At 42.8% G+C, this 23,942-nt stretch overlaps 2 protein-coding genes across 2 annotated transcripts; one reads left to right on the top strand and one right to left on the bottom strand.

Annotated features, from left to right (window-relative positions):
* The first annotated feature begins 192 nt into the window (after positions 1-192).
* Positions 193-14,299, top strand: utp4 (UTP4 small subunit processome component). Its single transcript, XM_079502091.1, has 17 exons — positions 193-350; positions 1,982-2,153; positions 2,289-2,477; positions 2,830-2,914; positions 3,322-3,411; positions 4,610-4,821; positions 5,702-5,873; positions 6,594-6,685; positions 6,783-6,879; positions 7,853-7,917; positions 8,177-8,299; positions 8,752-8,911; positions 9,490-9,596; positions 9,854-9,949; positions 11,971-12,156; positions 12,331-12,441; positions 13,229-14,299. The coding sequence occupies exons 2-17, from the start codon at positions 1,995-1,997 to the stop codon at positions 13,343-13,345; spliced, it is 2,061 nt and encodes a 686-aa protein (XP_079358217.1). The 5' UTR covers positions 193-350; positions 1,982-1,994; the 3' UTR covers positions 13,346-14,299.
* A 308-nt stretch (positions 14,300-14,607) lies between these two features.
* Positions 14,608-23,472, bottom strand: dnaaf4 (dynein axonemal assembly factor 4; the record flags this gene model as incomplete). Its single annotated transcript, XM_079502109.1, has 9 exons — positions 14,608-14,735; positions 15,379-15,484; positions 15,636-15,789; positions 16,087-16,196; positions 16,765-16,913; positions 18,135-18,324; positions 18,458-18,591; positions 19,739-19,886; positions 23,350-23,472. 9 exons carry the CDS (start codon positions 23,470-23,472, stop codon positions 14,623-14,625), a joined length of 1,227 nt encoding a protein of 408 aa, XP_079358235.1. The 3' UTR covers positions 14,608-14,622.
* Positions 23,473-23,942: the final 470 nt, after the last annotated feature.

The following is a 23,942-nucleotide window of genomic DNA, read 5'->3' as shown; positions in this document are numbered from 1 at the left end:
CTGGGCTTTAACGTTGAGCGCTCGGTTGCCCTACGTCACTCAGGACCTCAAAGTTGAGGTCCTGGGAGGGACTTCCGGCAGTCTTCCGGGTGCTTCAAAACGCCACTGAGCAACTTCCACTGACATGAATAGCTGGGGGGGCGGAGCTTCGCGCCAGTTCAGTCTCTATTATATATATACTCTATGGTGGTCACTCACGTTCGTGACGTATTTCCGAGTTTGTGCCGGGGGAGATTGATTCACGTCCGGTTCAAAGTGCTCCAACGTGGTGGTTGTTCTACTTGTTGTCAACGTGCAGTGGAAGTTTGCAACAAGTAAAAGACATTTCACATCGAAGGGCTTCATTATACGTGAGTATAGAATATATGCTTATGAAATAAACACCGCTAGTATAGCCTCATATATGTAGTCGTGCTGTGCTGCTAAGTGTGCTTAGCTTTAAAGAGTATTTGCTAGCGATAGCAGCAGCATTAAGTAACCTGGACCACTGCTTAGTAACAGCAGGAACAAACCACATGTGATGTGAATACTTTATTGCATACTTTATTAACAGTTTGTAGAAAAAAGCACAGGAAAGTACAAGTTCAATACAAGGTCTGCTAAGAAGATTTATAACCCAAGTCTAGAAAGCACTATGTAACCCTGAGTGTTAAAAGTAAGGCTGCAATGGAATGCAAGTCCAAGTCAAGTCCTACCCAGGAACTCGTGTGTGAGACCAAACCTCCATCCCGTTTGTCAGGAGAAAGTCTGGCCAGGCGAGAGTGCTTATGTCACTGTTTCTCAAACTCTCTGACAGTATCCAAATGGATCCGGTTGGTTCATTTGTATACTGTCTGAGTTACAGACTTGTATTGGTCAGAAGTCTCAGAGTCAGGACTCCCCCCCCCCCCCCCCCCCCCCCCCCTAAAAGGTACCCATAGAGCAGGGGTGCCCACACATTTATGACGTGATATCTACTTTCCAAATGACCAGCTCAACAAGATCTACCCACTGAAAAAATGAAATGAAATGATGATGATGATTACTATATTTACCCAGGGTATCTGGGCTAAGCTCAAGAACTTGTTTCCAGCCAGGCCCTGCTCATAGAACACATTTCATCGTAGTGGTTCAATGCCTTGTTCAAGGGCACTTCAGCGGTGGTAATTTTAACGTGTCGGACCGCTGATTCGAACTGGCGACCTTCCGGTATCAAGACCGATCCGCTATCCGTTCGGCCACCGCTGCCACAAATAAGTGTACCATTGCTGAAAATAGTTTCAATATATAATGTACCTGGGGGGGCTTTGGAATAGGGAGGGGGGAGAAATTATGACAGGCAGTTTCTGCTGTCAAAATATGTTAACTTAAACGCCCAATGCATTCTCAATGGCAATAGCACAAACTTTGGTGCTACTAGTCCTACATACTTACACCTAGAAACCCCATTCAAACCTATTTAGGTTCATCTTACGGTGGACATGTGTGCCTGAACATGTATAACAACTTGTCAATCAAGTAAGTCACCAGTTAATTCCAAGCGTCAGATGCCATTTTTTTATATTTAAATTAAATATATTGGACCATGCCATGTGATCTACCTGCACAGCTTTTGTGATCTACTGGTAGATCGCGATCTACCTTTTGGGCACCCCTGCCATAGAGTCTCTGGAATTGACTTTGAGAACCACAGGCTTATGTTATGGGCTTGAGGTTGTACTATTTGGTCATCAACCAGTACCCGACATGACCAGGGTCTCAAATCATAGGTCCAAATTGATCAATTGGAAAAGTAGGGAGCCCACCCCTAACCACTATTAACTACAGATGTGCAGATTGTTTACAATAGTGCTATAATCATTGAAATAAGTTCCGGATTGCAGCTTACATTTCATTCTCAGTCAGTGGGTCCATTTAGTTACATTACATGTGTGTACACTCTCTGAGTTACTACATGGATTTGACTGTACATTATACTTGTATACGTGTGTATTTTTTCTAGATAGGTGACAAGGATGGGTGAATTGAAAGTGCACCGGGTGAGGTTCTTTGACTACATGCCCAGTGCCATCAGAGCCATGGCTTTCAACGCTCGCACACACAGGCTGGCGCTGGCTCGAGCTGACGGCTCGGTGGAGATCTTCAACTTCAAAGATAGCTACTTTCAAGAGAAGGTGGGAGCAACCAGATTGAGATAAACAAGTTGACACACTATTTCACATTTTAGACAAAATAATTGCGATTTGGATGATGATGAATTGTGACAACCCAGTGTGTGTATTGTGCTTGATGTGCTGTGTGTGGTTCAGGTGATCCCAGGGAAGGAGGGCAGGACTGTTGAAGCTCTGTGCTACGTGGGAGAGCGTCTGTTCGGCGCCGGGCTGAACGGACAGATCACAGAGTACGACCTGGAGAACCTGAAGCCAAGGTACTCGCTGGAGGCCTACGGAGGACCCATCTGGACCATCAGCAGCAACGGCCAGGGGACACACTTGGCGGTCAGTCATCACATGTACAGTCCACTGCACTCGTGACTCAACATGGACATTTCATTTAACATTCTGAAAAATCTATGTTTCGATGTCAGTCGTTCTTTGATTTAAAAAAATTTGCAGACCTACAAGTTCATAGAGCGGCACCGAGTGCCGCGCTATGAGCTTGTAGATCTGCTATTTTTCAATAGCTAAAACATAACATAATGCTAACACCAAAAGGGGTTCCCGCCCCAAAATGGGTTAACCACATTGTGTAATGCTAATGTGCTGTGTACATCTTGAAGACTTCAGTATATGACATCATTGCCTTGATACTATAATGAATAAATATATATATATTTTATTTTTTTGTCAGATTGGATGTGAGGATGGGACGGTGAAGTTATATCAAATACTGGAAGATGGCGTTCAGTTTGAAAAAAACTTGGACAGACAGAAGAGTAAGTATTGTTTTACAGTCATTCATGTTGCATGCATGATGCTCGTTATTATTATACATGTACAACATGATCGTACACACACATTAAATGAAAATTGCGAAGTAAAACGGACACGTTGCACTTCCTTGGTTCTTGTATACCACAATATGTGAGCTGTGTTCTGTTGTGACTTTGTGAAATGTCTTTAATTGAATTAGTACTGATGTTGTCTTAGGTCATAATCATCTTTAATTGAGTTAGTATTGATTGATGTTGTCCTGTAGGTCGTATCATCTTTAATTGAGTTAGTATTGATTGATGTTGTCCTGTAGGTCGTATCATCTTTAATTGAGTTAGTATTGATTGATGTTGTCCTGTAGGTCGTATCATCTTTAATTGAGTTAGTATTGATTGATGTTGTCCTGTAGGTCGTATCATCTCTCTGTCTTGGCATCCTTCTGGAACACTGCTGGCTGCTGGCATGATGGACATGATCAGAGTCTTTGATGTTCAGTCAGGTGAGCCAACAACAAACACACCGCAGTGGAATAGGATGGGTCTTAGGCAGGGCTGGGCACTACTTCCACTTTGGCACTTTCAGTAACCATTCTTTAATGTTGTCCTAGACCTAGATAGATCTTATAATTGTATCTGTCTTGGCTTCCTTCCAAGTAATCAATGCCACTGCTTTGAAATACTATTGGTAATGGTAAATGGTGGATTTTATACATTCACTCACACACACACACACACACACACACACACACACACACACACACTCATACACCGATGGCGGAGGAAACCATGCAGGGAGGCACCAACCTGCACATCATTCAGGAGCCATTCTGCACTGGTTTAGTGTCTTGCTCAAGGACACTTCGACAGTAACTCAGGGGGAACCTGGGATCGAACTCCCAAGCAGCAGGCCGCTCTATACCTCCTGAGCCACTGCCGCCCAGTGGTAGCAACACCTTATGAAACATATAAACTGTCTTGTGCATGTCAATTTATAGCCCTGAAACATGACTGTCATGATTATCATGACCGTCATGGCGCAACTGCAGCCTGTTTTATGCAATCGCTACATTTACAGTCCAAACATGTATATAAACATTCCGATTTCAAATATAAAGTACTCGCCACATGTGCCACGGATGTTAGAAATTTGCTGGTACAGCGATTAGCATTGCTGCATCCCGCGTTGTTTAATAAAAATCATTTTTATCTGAGCGCCCCGGCTACTTTTCTCAAACAGGGTTCGTTTGGGAAATTCACACTCGCCTATTAGTCTGTATTGACAGTGCGGTCAGCGTGCCTATACTCAGTGCCACACTCCTCCCGACCGATAGGGGCGCGTAGTTGAAAGCCAATGGCAAAAAAACAGTTCGAATAAAAATGCTTTTTATTAAACAACGCGTGATGCAGCAATGCTAATCGCTGTACCAGCAAATTTCTAACACCCGTGGGACATGTGGCGAGTACTTTATATTTGAAATCGGAATGTTTATATACACGTTTGGACTGTAAATGTAGCGATCACGTAAAACAGGCGGAAGTTAGGCCATGCCGCTCGTGAAGTACGAGCGTCATGTGAACCATGGCTAGTCAATTTACTGAATGTGTACAAATGAATGACCTCCTGGCTGCACCTTGGACCTATGCACCTGCTTGCCTGATATGGTCCTGAAAATACTCTTTTTAAATTGTGTTCTTCAGGCCGCTCCACCCAGCGTCTCCTGGTGGACAGGACTGTGGGTTCATCCAAGAACGTGGAGGTGGTGGTCTGGAGCGTGGTCTTCCTGTCCGACCACACCATCGTCAGCGGGGACTCGGCAGGAAAGGTCCAGTTGTGGGACGGCCTCTCTGGAACGCTGGTCAAAACCCACCTGGTGACCAAGTGGGACGTCCTGGCTCTGGCTGTCTCACAGGTGAGCATGTGATGATACTTGTCCCATTGGCAGCCTTCTGATTGGTCCCTGTCCCTGACTGACTAACCAGCAGGTTCTTTCTGCCCTGGCTACGCCTTATGGAGCTCAAACAGTCTATATTTGTTCAGAGACCATGGGCTCCATTTTCGTCACCGCTAAACCCCTTATCCCTAAACTTCTTTGCCTTTTTTTGCAAAACATTTTTGAATAGTTAAAATGGCCAGTCTACAAGCTCACAACGTGTCAATGTAGATTGGCTAGTTGAACTATTCAAAAATGTTTTTCGAAATAGTAAAAAAGGCAAAGAAGTTTAGGGATAAGGGGTTTAGCGGTGACGAAAATGGAGCCCCATATCTCTGCTGGCGGGAATAAACCACCTAACTCCAAAATGTACATTTTTCAGGAAATAAAAAAAAAATTTCAGGAAATGAAGAAAACCGTATATTATATTTTGAAAACGAAGCAATACTGCCTCATCAAAGTTGGTGTTGTGACTTTGTCAATTACTTCCATGAGAGGGAGAGAGTTAGCTGCTTTAGCAGACAGTTTGAGGGTCCAATGGATTTGAGAGGTTTTGTCCAAAGCGCTTTATTTTCGAAACAACACACAGACATAAAGGGTGTTCGATAGCGCTGATTTATGAAAAATAATCAAAAACCTAAAAAAGTTGGAGTTAGCTGGTTTCCTCCCGACAGCAACGATATACAAAACAAAGCATTGTGAAAGGTGTTTGAGTTCATTGGTTCTCTCCTGGGAGATTAAACATTTCAGCAGCTTGCATTGTAGTGACTTGATAACAAAATATTCTTGTGGTTAAAGGTAAAAGTAAAGGCTTATTTTCCCATTGAATTCCTTGTTTGCGTAAACGTGCGACCAACAGGATGAGAGCAGTCTAATAGCCGGGACGTCAGAGGGCACTGTGGTCCAGTTCCAGTTCATCTCCTCCACCATGGACCAGCAGGACAAAACGTGGGTCAGAACCAGGACCTTCAAGAACCACACGCATGATGTCCGGGCCCTGGCTCACACCGAAACCGCAGTGGTCTCTGGAGGTCGGTATCACACAATAATGACGTGCTGCCGTTATAATGAAAATGGACTTTACTTGCCTTTTTGTATTTAGCATGACTGAGAGGTCATTTTGACAGTTTGTTGAGATTTTGAAGTTGATTATCTTTGCCCATGAAGCTTACAGAAGGTTCCCCTTCCATGACCATCATCTCAGAATTTCTTTTTACATCTGAAACATTTTCTAAATATGAATTTAAGCACATGCTACTTCTGTCCCTTTTTACTTCAGTCATGCTAGTGACTGTTCATGGGACGAATAATGTACCAGTCATTACATTTTCCTTGGAATGGATGCCAGGAGGAGATACTATTGTGTAATCCATGGGTTCTCAACCCGTGGGTCGCGACCCCTCGGGGGGTCGTCAAATTATAAAAATAAAAAAAATCGCTGGAAAATGGAAATTAAGAGTTTACATATAGTACACATATACACCTTCCCTAATAATTATATCTGGTTTCAGTATTTATTTATGGTGTATTGTCTCTATTATTGGGTCGGGAGGGGGCGGGGCGGGGGTCCCGAGACATTGCCAAAGCATTTCCGGGGGTCCCCGGCAAAAAACGTTGAGAACCCCTGGTGTAATCAATCATTTTTGTCAAAGTATTTTAGAGTGTTATTATTTTCATTTAAATCACTTTATTATGAGGTTTTCATTTCTCCAATAAATTGTGGGTCTGCACTCTGCACTGTCTGCACTCAGGGATGGACACTCAGCTGGTGGTGAGACCTCTGCTGGACAAAGTGGAGAAGAAGACTGCAGAAGCAGCGCTGCACAAAATCCTCTTCCCCCATGTGAGTATCGGCGTAGGTAGGACAAGTCAACATCTCCTGTAAACTGAGATGATTCCATAACGACTCGACCCTTTCCTTACAATCTCCCCCCCTGTAGAGGAGCTTGGTGTCCTGTGGGAAGAAATCAGGAATCCTTCTCTTCCAGTTCCCTGGCCATCTAGAGCTATGGAGAGTGGGAGAGAGTGAAGGACATGGTGAGGAAAACACACATGAAGTGAATGCTGTGCACATGGATTCAGGTTCTCAGTAGGCCACGATTTCTATCCCATAGAAGCCAGTATGTCGTCTATGGAAGCATGTTTCACAGCGAAAATAGCCGATATAGATAGGCTATTTTCGGTAAATGTTTTCAAAAGGTTAGAGCATTTAAAGTGGTCAAACTAGCATTATGTTTAGAAGAAGCATGTTCCATAAAATCCTAATGGTGCTTTAATGTCTTCTACATCCTGACAGTTTTCTGAAAAAGCTATGTTTCTATGTCAGTCGTTCTTCGATTTTTCAAAAATAGCAGACCTACAAGCTCGTAGCGCGCCACTCGGTGGCGCGCTATGAGCTTGTAGATCTGCTATTTTTCAATAGCTAAAGCATAACATAATGCTAACACCAAAAGGGGTTCCCGCACAAAATGGGTTAATAATAGCAAAGGTTTAAGCCTCACTGTCTGTGATTTCCTTTCCTGTTTGGCTGTATGTAGAACAGCAGGAACAATATTACAATACTAAAACAATCATGATGGTACATATTGTGTTAATTGTTTAGCATCAAGTGTGGGAGGCTCCTTTCACACTGTTTCATAAACTGCATAATAGGACATGGCCATACGAACAATTTTCAGTTGTGAGATTTTATTTTGCTCTAATCCATGTGTGTAGGCCATCATAAATCCAAAATATTCATCTGCATAAGGGCCGATTCATACTCCTATTTTACCGCTGTAGTGCCGAAATGATTTCGGCTCGTCAGAAATGTTCAGTAGCACCGAAGAGCCGACTTTAGGACGGTACCCACCTCCCCCGAACCTCAAATTACGTCACATTGTAGGCTCTACAGAGCCAAAGCGACTTTTATTCGGCTCTAAAATAGGAGTATGAATCGGCCCTTAGTCCGTGGTCTGTATTTCTTCCTGTGAACATTGGCATTTAAATATTGTGGTTTATGCGTTTCCAGGAAAGCCTGGGGACAGTCTACCCGTGAAGAGACAACCAGAGAAACTCATTCACCTGAAGAGAAAGGTCTGTACTCTGCTCACTTTAGAAACCCCATGTAGTCTAACCTTGTTTACATTCCCAAAAAAAACACACTTAAATTACTTTAGAAATGGCCAGAAGATTTCTCCAGATGTTTTTATTATTGTTTTCTTTTTACTCTTTCTGTATTTGTTGGGGTGTCTATTGATACCTTAGTTTAATCTTCATATTTGAAACATTGCGAATACTGAAACCCATAATAAATCATGTGATGTGATCATGTGACCCCCCCCCCCCCCCTTAGGGAGATGACCATATCTGCTGCAGTTCTGTGTCTCCGTGTGGCACCTGGGTAGCGTACTCCACTGTGTCCAGTGTTCGTCTGTACAGAATACACTACGACAACAATAACATCAGCATCAGTAAGGTAAGGCTGGCTGCCAAACAATAAGCCGCATATCTATAAAGTCCTTGTCTACATTTGCCTTTTCATCAAGATACCTACCCATACACACCCAAGTGTTTATATTCAAACAGCTTTTGTGTTTTATGAACATTCCATAAAAGGCTCGCAAGGAAAGATTATCCACTTAAACCCTGATGTCCCTACCTTGGGCATATCCATTATGATGAATATTTTCAGAAATAGCCAATATCCAATATCTACAAGCTCAGGATGTCCAGCAGTGCGACACATCGTGACCTTCTAGATCACATATTGTCAAAATTAAAACGCGTTTGAAAATAGGGCTGTAGTAAAGTTGTGTTTTGATTTTGGACTGTATTTGGTGCATTATGTCAGTTTCTCATTGAATTCCGACTATAAGGACTATTCTCCGGTACAGTGTGTGAGCTCTCTCTCTCTGTTCCTGCCTCCAGGTGTCCAAGCTGCCTAAGGTCCTTGGCTCTGCCCAGCAGCTGTGCTTCTCCCCAGACTCCTCCAAACTCTTTGCGTCCTCCAGCCAGTCTTCAGTGGTCGTTGTGGCTCTCTGTGGCCAGTCGGAGTGCAAGTATGTGCACACCCTGAAGCCAAAGCAAGGTGAGACACTCCATGCATAAGGCAATGTTGACTGACTTAAACTTGACTGTGTGCTCTAAGGCTGTCGACGAATATTCCATATTTGAATATTACTTTTAACCCATTTTGGGCGGGAACCCCTTTTGGTGTTAGCATTATGTTATGCTTTAGCTATTGAAAAATAGCAGATCTACAAGCTCATAGCGTGCCACCGAGTGGCGCGCTACGAGCTTGTAGGTCTGCTATTTATGAAAAATCGAAGAACCACTGACATAGAAACATAGCGTTTTCAGAAAACTGTCAGGATGTAGAAGACATTTTTAGAATCTGATCTCAGGTCAAAATGGGTTAATATAAAAAATAAATGTCAGAAGAATTAAGGTTTGAATTAAAATAAAACATCTGCTGCGCGAGTTCTCGGGTTCTCTCCAGACTCTGGCTGAGATCACAGAGGCGTCAGTCTGAGAGGCTCTACTCATCATCTCATCGTATCTACAAGTCCACAAACCATCGCTGATGCAACGTGTTGTAGGCTAATATTCGAAAGTCATTGTTGGCCAGTTCTGACAGCTCTAGTGTGGGTCTCTTTTTGTCCCCAGGTTCAAAACAGGCAATTCACCTGATGTGTGCCAGTGAGGATGGAAAATGGCTAGCTACCGCTAATTCCGACTGCCACATCCATGTCTACAACCTACACACACAAAAGGTGAGTTAAGACTTTATCGTTTTTACGCTCTACCTGGGTTCATTATAATACAAGTGCATGAGTTCATGCCTTTTTATACAACAGTAGTAACCCTTCACACTGTGTGTGTGTGTGTGTGTGTGTGTGTGTGTGTGTGTGTGTGTGTGTGTGTGTGTGTGTGTGTGTGTGTGTGTGTGTGTGTGTGTGTGTGTGTGTGTGTGTGTGTGTGTGTGTGTGTGTGTGTGTGTGTGTGTGTGTGTGCGTGTGCGTGCGTGCAGCTTCATTGTAAAGTTCCAGCATACAGCTCCTGTCCCACTGCTATGGCTCTCCACCCCACAACAGGCAACCTGTTCATGGTGCACGCTGACCAACAGGTAAGTGCATTAAAAAAATCTGCCATTTGAAAAACATTAATGGTTTATTATTACCAGCTGTAACTGTGTGGCGCCTATTGTTTTCATCCTGTGTCTTGTAGCGTTTATAATTTACAATTTAGGCATTTAGCAGACACTCTTAATCCAAAGCGATTTACAAAAAGCAAGAACAACACATGGTAATAAATCAAATACATAGGTTCTTAGCTAGCCGCATTGCAATTTTTTTACAATGGGATGAATCTAGATTTGCAATACCCTCCATTGACTCCCCACTCATCCAATTGCGTTTGCGATCTGCTTGTCTTAAACAACGTTAAACTCACCAACATTGCAGCTGTAGTCCAAGCTTGAATTATCCTCTTTAAATCTGCCGAGCTTGTTTTTCATAAAAATCCCCCGTAGACATGTTATGAGCTACTTTCTGTCCAAAATATTCCACAAGTGATATTCCGAGCCGCCATTTTGTAATTTTTTGACAGGCCGTAAAACAAGACGTGAGGGGGAGAGCTTGTTTAATAGAATCTTACCTGTGCAGGTAAGACACCCAAAGAAAAGGCAGACGCAGCGTGACGCCCCGTCACGCACAGCCTTCTATTAAACAAGCTCTCCCCCTCATGTCTTGTTTGAAATATGAGGTTGAGAACAGACTGGATTTCAACTGTTTCAAACAGCCATTCCTATCCACTGAAACAGTGCAATCAAAGATAATCATAATGTTTTTTAGATTTATTAATTATACTATTGTTAACACCCGGACTTGAACCTGGGACTCCCGCGTGATAAGCCAACATCTAAGCCAAAAAGATATCCCTGTGACTTTAGGCCATCATTCTGAGGCTGTGAGCCACTCTGCGACGCTATAAGTATTACAATTCATTCATAACAACTACAACAGTCTAATAAACAATATTAGTTAAGCAGATGGCACATTAAACATTAAGTTGGATGTCCTTAACTAAATAGACTACAGCCGATTTCATTAATAAGGCAAAATGTACGATGTTCATGATGGGACATGCATTCTTGCTGCACATTCGCACCAAACGGGGAAGAGAAATTTTGAGGCAGTGTGCAAATGCAAAGTTAATGGAAGGACGCAAATTAAAAGTTATTTCACTCCAGGCAACATGAAATGCGGCGGTAAAATGAACACAAGATGACGACAATTTCTCAACTCAACGGAAAATGTGCCCGCAGCGGTAAACTGAAAAGCCTATCAGATTCATGCTGACCTCTACAGAACAGCTTTTGAGCTTTAGGTGCCTGTGGACACTCTGGCCAAAAGCCCACTGGTAAATCTACATATTGTAATGGAAAGATGTAATGGGAAACCGACAAGCCATGGCAAATGGAATCCATTTAAGTGTTTTACTGGCTAAAAGCTAAATGCCACACTTGCTGCAGGCTGCAAAATGGTAAATGGTGCATTTGTAAAGCACCTTTATCCAAAGCGCTTTACAATGTGTCTTACATTTGGGCAGCGGTGGCCTAAGGGTTAGAGGAGCGCCCTTGTTGCCGAAAGGTTGCCGGTTCGATTCCCCGGACGGGCATGAAAGATCTGGGTGGGGAAGTGATTGTCATCACTCACCCAACACCGCTGAAGTGCCCTTGAGCAAGGCACTGAACCCCCAACTGCTCCCCCTGGAGCTGCTTAGTGGCCAACAGTATAAGACTGTGGTTGTACTGGTCAGCTCCCAGGTTTTAATGTGTGTGTCTGTGTGTTTCTATGTGCATGGCGTTGCTGAAAATGAGCACCTGTGCTCAGCTACTTCCCTGGGTAAATAAAGGATGAAAAAAAAAAAAGACATTCACCCATCAGTGGCAACCATGCAAGGCTCATTGGGAGCAGTTAGGGTTCAGTGTCTTGTTTGAGGACACTTCGACAAGCAGGAATCAAACGTGGAATTCCAAGACAGTCTCTTATCTCCTGAGCCACTGCTGCCCACAAAAACAAAGCCCCAGTAGCTCACATGTCCATCACAAAATGGTCATTTTCTCTTTTCTTTTCTGTCATCCAGTTGTTCGAGTACTCCCTAGTGAAAAAGGAGTACACAGAGTGGAGTAGAAAACTCCAGAAACAAGGCCTCCATCCGCTGTGGTTCCAGCGGGACACGCCCATAACAGACGTTGCGTACAGTCCCACGAACCCCGGCCACGTCATCCTGCATGACCTTTACATGTTCTGCCTCATTGACCAGAGTCTGGTATGTAGCTAGACCGATTTACTGAGTTTGTTCATTTTATCAGTAAAAGTATCTACAAGAGCAAAATAAATACATTGGATCCATTGGAACATTTCCTGAAAAGTAATGTTTTTCCACCCGACAGCCATGACTTAAACGTTCCTTTTGTGTGTCTCCTCCTCCTCTTCCCTTCAGCCTCTCCCTGACAAGACCACTATACTGTCCAATCAGATGACTCTAAAGGCTCTGCCTGAGCAGGAGAGGAGCAGACATAGCCATGCCTTCAAGATAACCAGGCTCTTCCAGGTAGGAATATTATCATCATTAAATGGACCAGGCTGGAACTTCCACAAGTAATGGTGGGGCCAACACGGACAGTGGTGTAGGCCAGTGGGTCACAAACATTTTTAGCCAGGGGCCCCCTTAACCCATTTTGACCTGAGATCAGATTCTAAAAATGTCGTCTACATCCCGACAGTTTTCTGAAAAAGCTATGTTTCTATGTCAGTGGTTCTTCGATTTTTCAAAAATAGCTAAAGCATAACATAATGCTAACACCAAAAGGGGTTCCCGCCCAAAATGGGTTAAGAGAAGATTTGTCAACATTCTTCGAAAATAGCAGATCTACAGTACCTAATTAGTAAATGCATCACCCATTGAGGCGTGTTGAGAGGTTTTAATTGGTTTTCAAATGGCCTCGTTTTGCTGGGTACCAGGGGACCCCCTAGAACCCATTAGCCCCTAGTACCAATCCTTTCTGACGTGAGCAAACTAACCTATTATTTTGTCTCCGGTTATTTAACCCATTTTGGGCGGGAACCCCTTTTGGTGGTTACATACATTATGTTATAATTTAGCTATTGAAAAATAGCAGATCTACAAGCTCATAGCGCGCCACCGAGTGGCGCGCTAGGAGCTTGTAGGTCTGCTATTTTTGAAAAATCGAAGAACGACTGACAGAAACATAGCTTTTTCAGAAAACTGTCAGGATGTAGAAGACTTTTTTTAGAATCTGATCTCAGGTCAAAATGGGTGTTAAAGAATCTAAATAAAGAAAAAAACATTTGACAACTTTTCTTTTTTCCCCCTGTAGCACATACTGTGTGTGAGCTTACTGGAGGACCGGTCTCTGGTGGTGGTGGAGCGTCCTCTATTAGACATTACTACTCGGTTGCCTGCACCGGTTCGACAGAAGAAGTTTGCCACCTAAAGGAAAAGAACGATGCCTGGTTTCTTAAAGACGTCCTCTAGACTAGAGGTGGATCAGAAGACGTTGGAACTGGACATTATCGGACAGAGTAACAACTAAAGCCTTGGTCACACTTGGTTGTGCATGACACACTTGGTGGGGCAGCGGTGGCTCAGGGGTAGAGTGTCTGGATGGTAACCGTAAGGTTGCCAGTTCGAACCCGGGCTCCTCCAGAGTTACTGTCGAAGTGTCCTTGAGCAAGACACTGAACCCCTTGATGCTCCCGATGTGCTAGTTGGTGCCTTGCATGGTTTCCGCTGCCATCGGTGTATGAATGTGTGTGTGAATGGGTGAATGTAAATCACAATCTCTGTAAAGCGCCTTGGATAAAGGCGCTATATAAATGCACCATTTACCATTTACGCAACAAAAACGGCAGATCTGCAAGCTCACAACCCTTTACAGCACGATGTGTTGTGAGCTTGTAATGTAGACCTTTCAACAAGTATAATTTATAGTCCGAAGAAACAGCTGCGGACCACTGCCTAAGACTGTTTGTTTAGCTTTTGCTGCAGCAGATGATTGCAGTGCTAATATACTTTTGAGAGTTTGTCTCAAAAAATGCCATTCCTGGACATCCCCAAGAAACTGTTCTTTTGGTGGACCATTTTACCTGAAGAGCTTCATATCCCCCAGAGCACATCATCATCATTATGACACCTGAAGTATAGGTGGGGCCCAGTGTCAAATACCCCCAAACACTGGGCAGTGTCAGTGAAATGATCTAAATTATATATTGATATTATATACGAACATTTATAATTCTGTTTCCAAATCAATAAGTTAACAGGGGAAGATAGTTTTTAGGCAACTCGTACTGAGCCATTGTCAGTTGGCATCACACTGCTTCCTTGCTTGCACGGTTTGATAATGGGAATAAATGAAATTATTTACTGGCAATGTTTGTTTATTTTGGATTTTTTACAGATTTTACAAGATGACATTATGAAATGGAAAACCCTAGAAGAAATCAAGGTTTACTGCTTGTTGCAGTAATCAATTAGGTGTAATGTAGTGTAGTCCCATGTTCTCCGTGAAGGGCCACTGTGTTCAAGTTCAAGTTTCTTTATTTGTTTCCCGAGGAAGAAATTTGTCTTAGACAAAGGGCCCGCATGCAAGCGTAGCCCTTATGCCAATGTCGCCGCAGAGCAGCGCCAATACATCTTTCTTGCAACGACCGCCTCCGGTGAGGGCAAGAGAAGAAAAAAAGTTGTTTGGGTGGATGAGACGAAAATGTACTATAGAACAACACGGTCACTTCCTTGAATAATGAGTCTGATTCTTTGTGCGTCCGCTTGTAGGGATTCATTTTGAGGAGAAATCAGCAAAGCAGCTTGGTAATCCAGAAGGCCTGTAAAAACATTGTCCCAAAACATATTAGTTGGTAGTATTATGTATGTACTGTAGGTCAGCAGAACAGGTGAGTACAGGACGGCTATTCTTCAGTTATTACTGTGTAGAGTAGACTACAAGGCTGCTTTAATAACCACTTTAACACTGGCATCGCTATTTTGGGCATGTCATAAATCTTAAGAAATGTTAAAGAATTATCGAGCTAAATAGATCTACAAGCTCACAACTTATCACATCGTGACGAGTTGTTGGCTTGTAGATCGGCTATTTTGGGCATTTGTTGCATGACAAAGATCATAGGGTCCAAAGTGGTTAATGACCAACTTCTTGGATGTCAAGATTATTTCTTCCGATACAGTATGTGTCTGTGACACAAAGGCCCCATTTACACTGGCAGCCTGAATCAGATCTGAGCCGCATTCAGATTGGAATCCGATTTGTTTAAATGAGTCATGTCACATGTTGGACTCATTTAAACCAATGGGATTTCAATCTCGATGTGGCACAGATCTGATTCAGGCTAGATTTGTCTGCCAGTGTAAATGGGGCCTAACATCCAGACATTTAGAATGGTTCATAAAGAAAGTAAATGAAAGCGAGCATGTTGTCTAGTAGGAGCCTTAGCTCAAGCCCCTACAAACCTTCTGCGTAGAGCTCCAGCTCACAGAAAGCTGTGCCACGCCGCACGTGCGCTCTCGCTCTGGCAGCTGCGTTGTCAGCAACCGGGGGAGTCAGTAGATCAAGTGCCTGATGAAAAGGATTGGTGAGGGGTATGTATTCGTTATTTATTTTCCAATTTGGGTCACTTACGTCTTCGTGTTTTAAGAATGCAAGTTGTGTTCTGTGATGGGCAATAAAGAGCAGGTTGACGGATCCACAGTATAGCTGCCATACAGACCTGGGAGGAATCCTCGATGGCTTTGTGAAGATTTCTTAGTTTCAGGTGACAGGCAGCCCGGTTTGAATACAAGGCTGGGATCTTTCTGTTCAGCTTGATCGCGAGGTTATAGGCATTTATTGCACCCAGATAGTTGCCGGTTGAAAAATATTTGCTGTGGGGGAAAAATGGAGTGAAATAACGGATGTATCCAAAAACTCTTGCACTTATTCAAAACCCATTTTGGGCGGGAACCCCTTTTGGTGTTAGCATTATGTTATGCTTTAGCTATTGAAAAATAGCAGATCTACAAGCTCGTAGCGCGAGTGGCGCGCTACGAGCTTGTAGGTCTGCTATTTTTGAAAAATCGAAGAACGACTGACATAGAAACATAGCTTTTTCAGAAAACTGTCAGGATGTAGAAGACATTTTTAGAATCTGATCCAGATCTAGAGGAGGCATCATCACATACTCTCCTTTCTCCTTCAACCAGTCTGGGTTCCTCTCTTCCTCCTTCAAGTCCTTCAGTTCTGCAAGGTCTGCACTTACTGCACGTCTTGCTTCCGCTTGCTTTTTGAGCCACTGTTTGAACAAAAAGATCGGTTCACATTTGGAATGATAAACTTCATGCTAATTTCATTCTGGACAAAGACGATGCCTTCCGTCTCGTATATAAATGTAGCTATCAGTTCGGCTTTCATGGTCAATTATGTGCGTAGATGGGGGAGTAATAGCAAATCATCTGTGCATCGACCTAACTCTGGGCAATAATGAGAACGACTAAATCTGTGCCAGTATTAATTTAATCATTTCATCATATTCGTTTTTCTGCGTTTCACTGATTAGTGAGCACTGGGAAGATTCTTCACCTTGACCTAACCACTAAAATAAGTAATGTTAAACGTCCTCACCCCATCTAAGTCATGTAAAGATGTTTTATATTTTACTTAAGGTATATAAAGCTTGTGAATAAGCTCTCGTTACGTCTTCAAGTTTGAGACATCTTTATTGGCTACCATAATTCGCTTTTTCATATAACGCAACGCTTTCCAACACCCATCTCTGCATAAAACCAGCCAAGACCTTATCACTTAATCCTCTTTAAAATCCATGCAAGGATCTGCTGACTGGTAATGAAAGAATCCCTCACCTCTTCCTCTTCTGGCAGTCTGGATTCTCTGAGTGCTGTGGGGAAAACTCTTGGGGTAAATTTGAGTTGAATAGTTCCAAAGGATCTCGGAGCAGGCAAATCCACCTGTCTTTTCTTCTTGCTGCTTGCTTCATGGCTGCTTCTTTGATCTGCATGCAGAGATATAAATGAATAAATTAGGGCAGGGCAATTAGCCAGAAATATATCGATATTTAGAACCAATAACGGATTATCGAGAAGTGAGAAGTCCCCAGCCCAAAACGTTGAGAACCCCTGCTCTAGGCCAGCGGTTCCCAAACCTTTTTGGCCATGCACCCCGTTACCTCCCGATCTAGCTGATGCACCCCCCACATGGAAATATAAATTGCATAAGCTATATAGAGACATATATTTCCTATTTATCCACATATATGCACATATATTAAAAAATAAAAAATGGTGCATTTATATAGCGCCTTTATCCAAGGTGCTTTACATAGATTGTGCATTACATTCACCCATTCACACACACATTCATACACCGATTGCGGCGGAAGCGATGCAAGGTACCAACCAGCACATCAGGAGCAATTTGGGGTTCAGTGTCTTGCCCAAGGACACTTCGACATGTAGACAGGAGGAGCCGGGATTCGAACCGCCGACCCATGGATCATTGGACGACCTGCTCTACCTCCTGAGCCACAGTCGCCCCATATGAACCTGAATATGGCATATATATTGGCATCATATGTCAATACATTTAATATAAAAACATAGCACCACCATTAGCCTTTTCATGTCGCGCACCCCCTAGAAGGCACTCGCGCACCACAAGGGGTGCACGCACCACAGTTTGGGAACCACTGCTCTAGGCTATTGATTTGAAGTCTATAATAGTAATCACCCAGCCCTGGCTATGATGATTGTATTGAAAGAAACCGTACAGCAGACAATTGCACGAGTCTCTCCGATCCGAGTCCGAGTCGAGTAGCAAGTCATTTGGTCCAAGTCTCAAGCAAGTCTCAAGTTTTTCTGTTGTGGGCAAGTCAAGTCAAGTCGAGTCTCAAGTTTTTACCCTCAAGTCCAAGTCGAGTTGCAAGTCGTCAAATCAATGACTCGAGTCGGACTCGAGTCGAGTCATCGAGTCTCGAGTCCAATACTCTGCCGGACAGGCCGGTTACTTAAGTTGTCCGAGTCAGCTTGTCTCAAGTCGAGTCTGGAGTCATTGTCTTCCAAGTCAAGTCGAGTCTCAAGTTTTTACCCTCAAGTCCAAGTCGAGTTGCAAGTCGTCAAATCAATGACTCGAGTCGGACTCGAGTCGAGTCATCGAGTCTCGAGTCCAATACTCTGCCGTACAGTGAAATGTAATGACCATGCAGTGCATTTCTTACCACATTTGACTGCGAGTCCAACTGAAGACGCCTTTGTTTTATCCAACTTGGTTCTTGGACAACATGGCATTTTGACTTGGGGTTCTTTGACTGTATCCTTTTTCTCCTTCCACGCCTCCAGTTCTGCTGTCGCTTTCTCACGTTCATCATTTTTCATTTTCTGGATCCTGTCTCTCTCTTCCTGGTCAAGCTGAACACAATGATAATTATGATGATGACAGTATTAAAAACAAACATATTGTAAATGATTGCTGACACTGTGCAGAGGCACAGAGAGAGAGAGAGAGAGAGAGAGAGCCCTGACTAGTCTGTGAGAAACATACCCTCATCATTGTTTCCAATGCATATTTCTTTTCGTCTTGCCTTTTTGCAGCTTTGGCTTTGGTCTCCATTCCCAGCTTCTCCTGGGCTTTCAAGAGTGCCCTCTCTCTGATTTCTTTCATTTTATCTTTATTGTCTGAAACAGGTTACCATAATAATAATAATAATAAATTTTATTTATAACGCACTTTACATTTGAAACAAATCTCAAAGTGCTACAACAAGAAGAAGAATAAGAAAAATAATCTTAAAATAATGCATGATTAAATAAAATGACTAAAAAAAGCACATTTCATGGTATACTGCTAAAAGGATTAAAAGCACAACGGGCAACTAATGGTCCAGCTGGCCAAATGCCTTGTTAAAAAGTTAACATAGGCCATCTTTGTCCATTGGTCACAAGAACAATGCAGTAAAATCAGTGGTGGAAAGTACATTTACTTAACTACTGTACTTGGGTACAATTTTGAGGTACTTGAATATTTCCAATTTCCAATACTTTTACTTCTACTCCACTACATCTCAGGGGCAAATATTGTACTTTTTACTCCACTACATTTATTTGAAAACATTAGCTAACGTTTGTAGATTTGGATTATTATTACAAAACATACATTAACCACTTCAACCCTATATATATTTTGGCAATTTGAAAATAGCCGATCTACAAGCTCACAATGCGTCAAAAGATTTCTATAAATTTGAAAACTTGAAATAGGACATTTTGCAGAATGAATACTTTAAGTATATTTTGATGCAAAATTGCCAATGCTTTTATTTTGTATCAAGTTACTTGTAACAGAGTATTTCTATATTGCAGTATTTGATACTTTTACTGAAGTAAGTACAATGTGGTAAAATGGTGTGCTTTAATACAGTGGTTCCCAAAGTGGGGTCCGGGGACCCCTAGGGGGTCCTTGAGGGAGTTCCGGGGGGTCCCCAGCTAAATGATAGTTTGGAACCAAATGGACCCTTATGCGTCTGTAACTATTCCATTTGTACACTCTCAGAGTTAAATTAACATTTTACAATATACATTGGGGGTCCCAGAGATAGAAATGCCATTAAATGGAGGTCCGTAGACTAAATCACTGCTAGAGCCGTAAAAGTCTTCTCTTATGGGGGGTCCCTGGCATGTCTTTTCAAATTTTCAAAAATAGCAGACCTACAAGCTCGTAGCGCGCCACCGAGTGGCGCGCTATGAGCTTGTAGATCTGCTATTTTTCAATAGCTAAAGTATAACACAATGCTTAGTTAAAACACCAAAAGGGTAGAATACTTACAGTTACATATCATCAGATGCTCCCACATTCTGTGGGTCCTCTTCTGCAGGATGATAATGGCAACGCCATTTCCGATCTTCGCAATGCTTTTATCATCAATGACCGGTTCAAACAGGAACGCTTCAAACAGGAAGGGTGGGAAATGGACCTGTGCAAAGAGGAAAGTTAACTTTTGACTCCACTACTTGGCAGCGCCGAAATAATGGCTGCAGCTGTGTAGTTAATTTGTTGTCTCATCCCCCGTTACTGCAATGAATGTCACTAAGGCTGAGCTCACACCTTTCATGCAATTCTGTGCTCGTTGGATGCTCGTTGGGTGCTCGTTGGGTAGTGTCATGGCCGCCCAATGTATTACCAATGGGAGTCACGTGCTTTGACCCAACATTGTGTTGTATGAGGGGGAGGGGGGGCAGTCAACACACAGCCAACCATATATCTATGCATACAACAGCTTGTAGGCGCAACATCCACCCAACGTCCACCCAACACAGAGGGTGGGGTTAACCACCAACCAATAGGAGAGAAGGGCTGTTTTGTATCCCAATGGGCGGAGTTTAGTTGTAGTCTCCTGAGCCCCGCAGAAAAGTCCGACTAGAGTGACAGAGCTTTTGAGAAATGATGATGTCACCGCTTATTAGCGCATATCATTTTTACTATAATTAGGTGAGAAATGCAGCTTGTGCCTGCATGGAAACTACACAGATATCTATCCAAGTGTTCATGTTTATATATCACTGTTAACAACTTTAAAACGTATTATGTTGCATCAACTGCAGTGAGCAAAGGCTCTGCTCTGCTGCATCCAATAATAAATATATCAGCCTACTAGTCCAGTGCGGACTATTTCATTTGCATTGGTGCCGAGTGCTAAGCACAACCGATTGTTTTAATTCAAAGTGGTATATATTCTGTGAAATGTTTATCGTCATTCCGTGTATCTACAAGCTCCAAGTGTTGCGTCCACATGCAGCGCGTTCCAAGCAGAGGTCCTCAAGTATATGTAAAACACTGCCAGTCCTCAGCGCAATGGCCCGTTGCGCAAAAAAGTTGAGATTTTACTTGTGTGATATTCAGATAATCTTCAACCGATTGTTATAATTCGAAGTGGTATATATTCTGTGAAGTTTATATTTTCATTGGGTGTACAAGTCATGTTTTTAATATGCCTTTATCAAATGATATAGAGAGATGGGTAGTGCCCAAGTCCTGTTAGCCATGCAGCCTATATGATCTGTGGTGCAGGCCTATACACTCTCTCAATTAGGGATTTTCCCAGAGGTTAATTTCACTGATGTGTACAACCTTTATTCAAATAGTTTAATTTGTATTGGAGTGCGAAGCTTGAACAATAGGTTCATTGCGGACCGCTACGGATAAACTGTGGATATTAACCTACCAATAAGCACCCAGGCCAAATGCCATTGCGCAGTAGCCTACACCAACAAGTCTATGCGTGGTGTGTGCATAGCCGCATGTGAAACTATATCGTGCTGTATTTTGCTCTCCATTTCATGGTCATGGTCATGCGAGGAGAGAGAGAGAGAGAGAGAGGGTGCAGAGAGAGAGAGAGGTGTGAATGGAATCGCATCGTGCGTATATGGCACATCTCTCTCATGTTTAGGTAATTAAGGGCGCACCATTGAATGCATGTCACTGTGCCTACATGCTGACAATGTGCGCGCGTGAACTTGTATTAGCCAGCCTACACATTATAACGTGACATTTATTATACAGCTCGAAAATATAGCCACTCTACAAGCTCACAACTTGTTACTTCTATAGGTCTGACTCTGCTATTAATTTATGTGCAGGACTTGCCAAGTCGCCAGAGCAATGGTAAAGTGTCTATCATTTTTAAATTGAGAAAAGTCGAGAGTAGGGATTTTGCACATAGTGTGACATGCTGACAGACAATGAAAGAAACATGTTCCACTTCCACTCACAATTTAGGTGGCTTTTAAAATGCGGTACTTATTCCTTCATTACAAAATATGATTGGCACCTCATAAGTGTAAATATAAAAGCAAGTATAATATAGCCTACAATTGAAACCTGCTACTGCAGTGATTTTATCCTGTGTTCAATGCGTTTCTGCGTTTGGGTGTGGACATGATGATGATGATGAAATGACGCACGGCTGTCTCCAGTCATTTCAACAATCAGTACCAGATTTAAAGGCACTGATTCTGTGTGTTGGCTTGTTCAGAAGAGGATGACGTCTTTCGAAGAAAGTTTGATTCATTTAGCAAGCCAGTGCCCCATTCTGTATGTAAAAAGCCATCCGTTTTATTATGACAGTGTACAACTCCACATATCGCCGTATTGGTCACCAAAAACTACACGCAGATAAACGTGGGTCTGTTGTTTTCCGCATTCCGCTCTAGCGCACCGCCCACTTCCCGCAAAACCTTGTGGGAAATGGATGCATCTAGGGAGGGACGGCCATGACACTACCCAACGAGCATCCAACGAGCATCCAACGAGCAGAGAATTGCATGAAAGGTGTGAGCTCAGCCTTAGGGTGCACTCACACGGTTCATGCAATTCTCTGTGCTCGTTGGGTGTTGTGTCATGGCCGCCCAGCGGCCCAATGCATTTCCAATGCATTCCCCTCCCCCTCACACAACATTGTGTTGTGTGAGGGGGAGGGGCGCACGACTGCGCCCCTCCCCCTCACACAACACAATGTTGGGTCAAACCATGTGACCTCCATTGGAAATGCATTGGGCCGCTGGGCGGCCATGACACAACACCCAACGAGCACAGAGAATTGCATGAAAGGTGTGAGCTCAGCCTAAGACAAATTCCTATCAACCTCGTTGACATGGCAATAAAATAATCTTGAATCTTGAATCTTGAATCTTGATTTAGCACAATACAAAAACAATACAAAAGAAACGCCAAATATTAAAAGGAAGTGCTAAAAGGAGGCAAGAAGCCCAAAGGGCTTATACGAGGCCTTGACCTATGTATAACATCATCAAAAATATATATTTGTATAATTTACAAATAACATGATTGCAGTATAATAAAAGTATTATCTTTAACATATTGAAAATGGAATGCCAACATAGTTATAGGAAGGTAAAGTATATTGTTTGAAATACATATGTATGTTTTAAAAGCAAATTTTGACTGAGCAACTCTCACTTAAAGGCAGGGTAGGCTAAAGGGATATTTATTCTCTTAAAATAAATGTGTTAGCTCTATATCCTGATATTCATTGCTGCATGTTTGTCTCTATCTAGCTCTTTAGTAAAACAGAAAATGCCTTTTCAGGTTTGGAACTTGGGAGAGATCTTAGACACACAGGACTTACACACAGGATACAGGACCACATAACAAGTGAAATTGGGAGTGATGATGAGACAAATAAATGAGCAGCAGGTGTAAAAGCTAGTAAATGTGTAGGCTATGGCTGAAATTGGCAACCCACCTGAAAAATGTGAAAATGGATGTGACGTTGACTCAAGTCGACTGGGGTGGTCAACAGACAACAAAACATCAGCACTGCACGCAGGCAGCACAACTGGTTGGCTCCGGTAAGTGTTGGACTTGGACTATAGCGTGCGCAGCGAAGTAGTACACGGATGGCCCTGGGATTAAGTTACCTTTAGATATTCGTCTGTAGAGATGACGTCCACTTTCGCAGCTTTCGTACCCTTTACAGGTACATTTATGTAAACAGTCGATTCTGTCTGTGTCCATGAGTAGTCTTTAATGATCAATGGCATTTCCAAAGGCGCGTAGGCAGCAACAGCCGCAATTGAAGTGAGGAATGTTTCCAAATCTTTGTCGAAATTTTCTAAAGCTATGATATATTTCAAGAGGACTTTCTTTGACCTTTTGTCGAAGAATTGTATCCTATTAGTTCCAGGAAGCAAGGTCGGGAAGTAGGCAAGTCTAATTCTCGTGTTGCGTCTCGTTACCATAGCAACAACCAGTGAGCGTGCACCATAGAGGCGTGCACGCGGATGTTTTTCCTAGCTGTTCTTACAACCTTCCCTGATTAAGTGCATCCTCCATAAAATCAGCAGAGGGCGCTGTTTCCTTTTCCATTTTTTTTGGCAACGGTTATTGGGACCCAGATTGTATCTGCATAAATAACTAAGTAAGGGCCTTTTTTAAATGATGATGTATGTGTTTAGAGCATACTGTCATAATTGAGAGTCAAAATCACAAGAACGATTTATGATCAACAAAA

This window comes from Electrona antarctica (genome assembly GCF_951216825.1).
Source record: "Electrona antarctica genome assembly, chromosome: 5".
NCBI classification, from domain to species: domain Eukaryota; kingdom Metazoa; phylum Chordata; class Actinopteri; order Myctophiformes; family Myctophidae; genus Electrona; species Electrona antarctica.
Note: the sequence above shows the minus strand (reverse complement) of the source record. Positions and strands in the feature narration are given on the sequence as shown.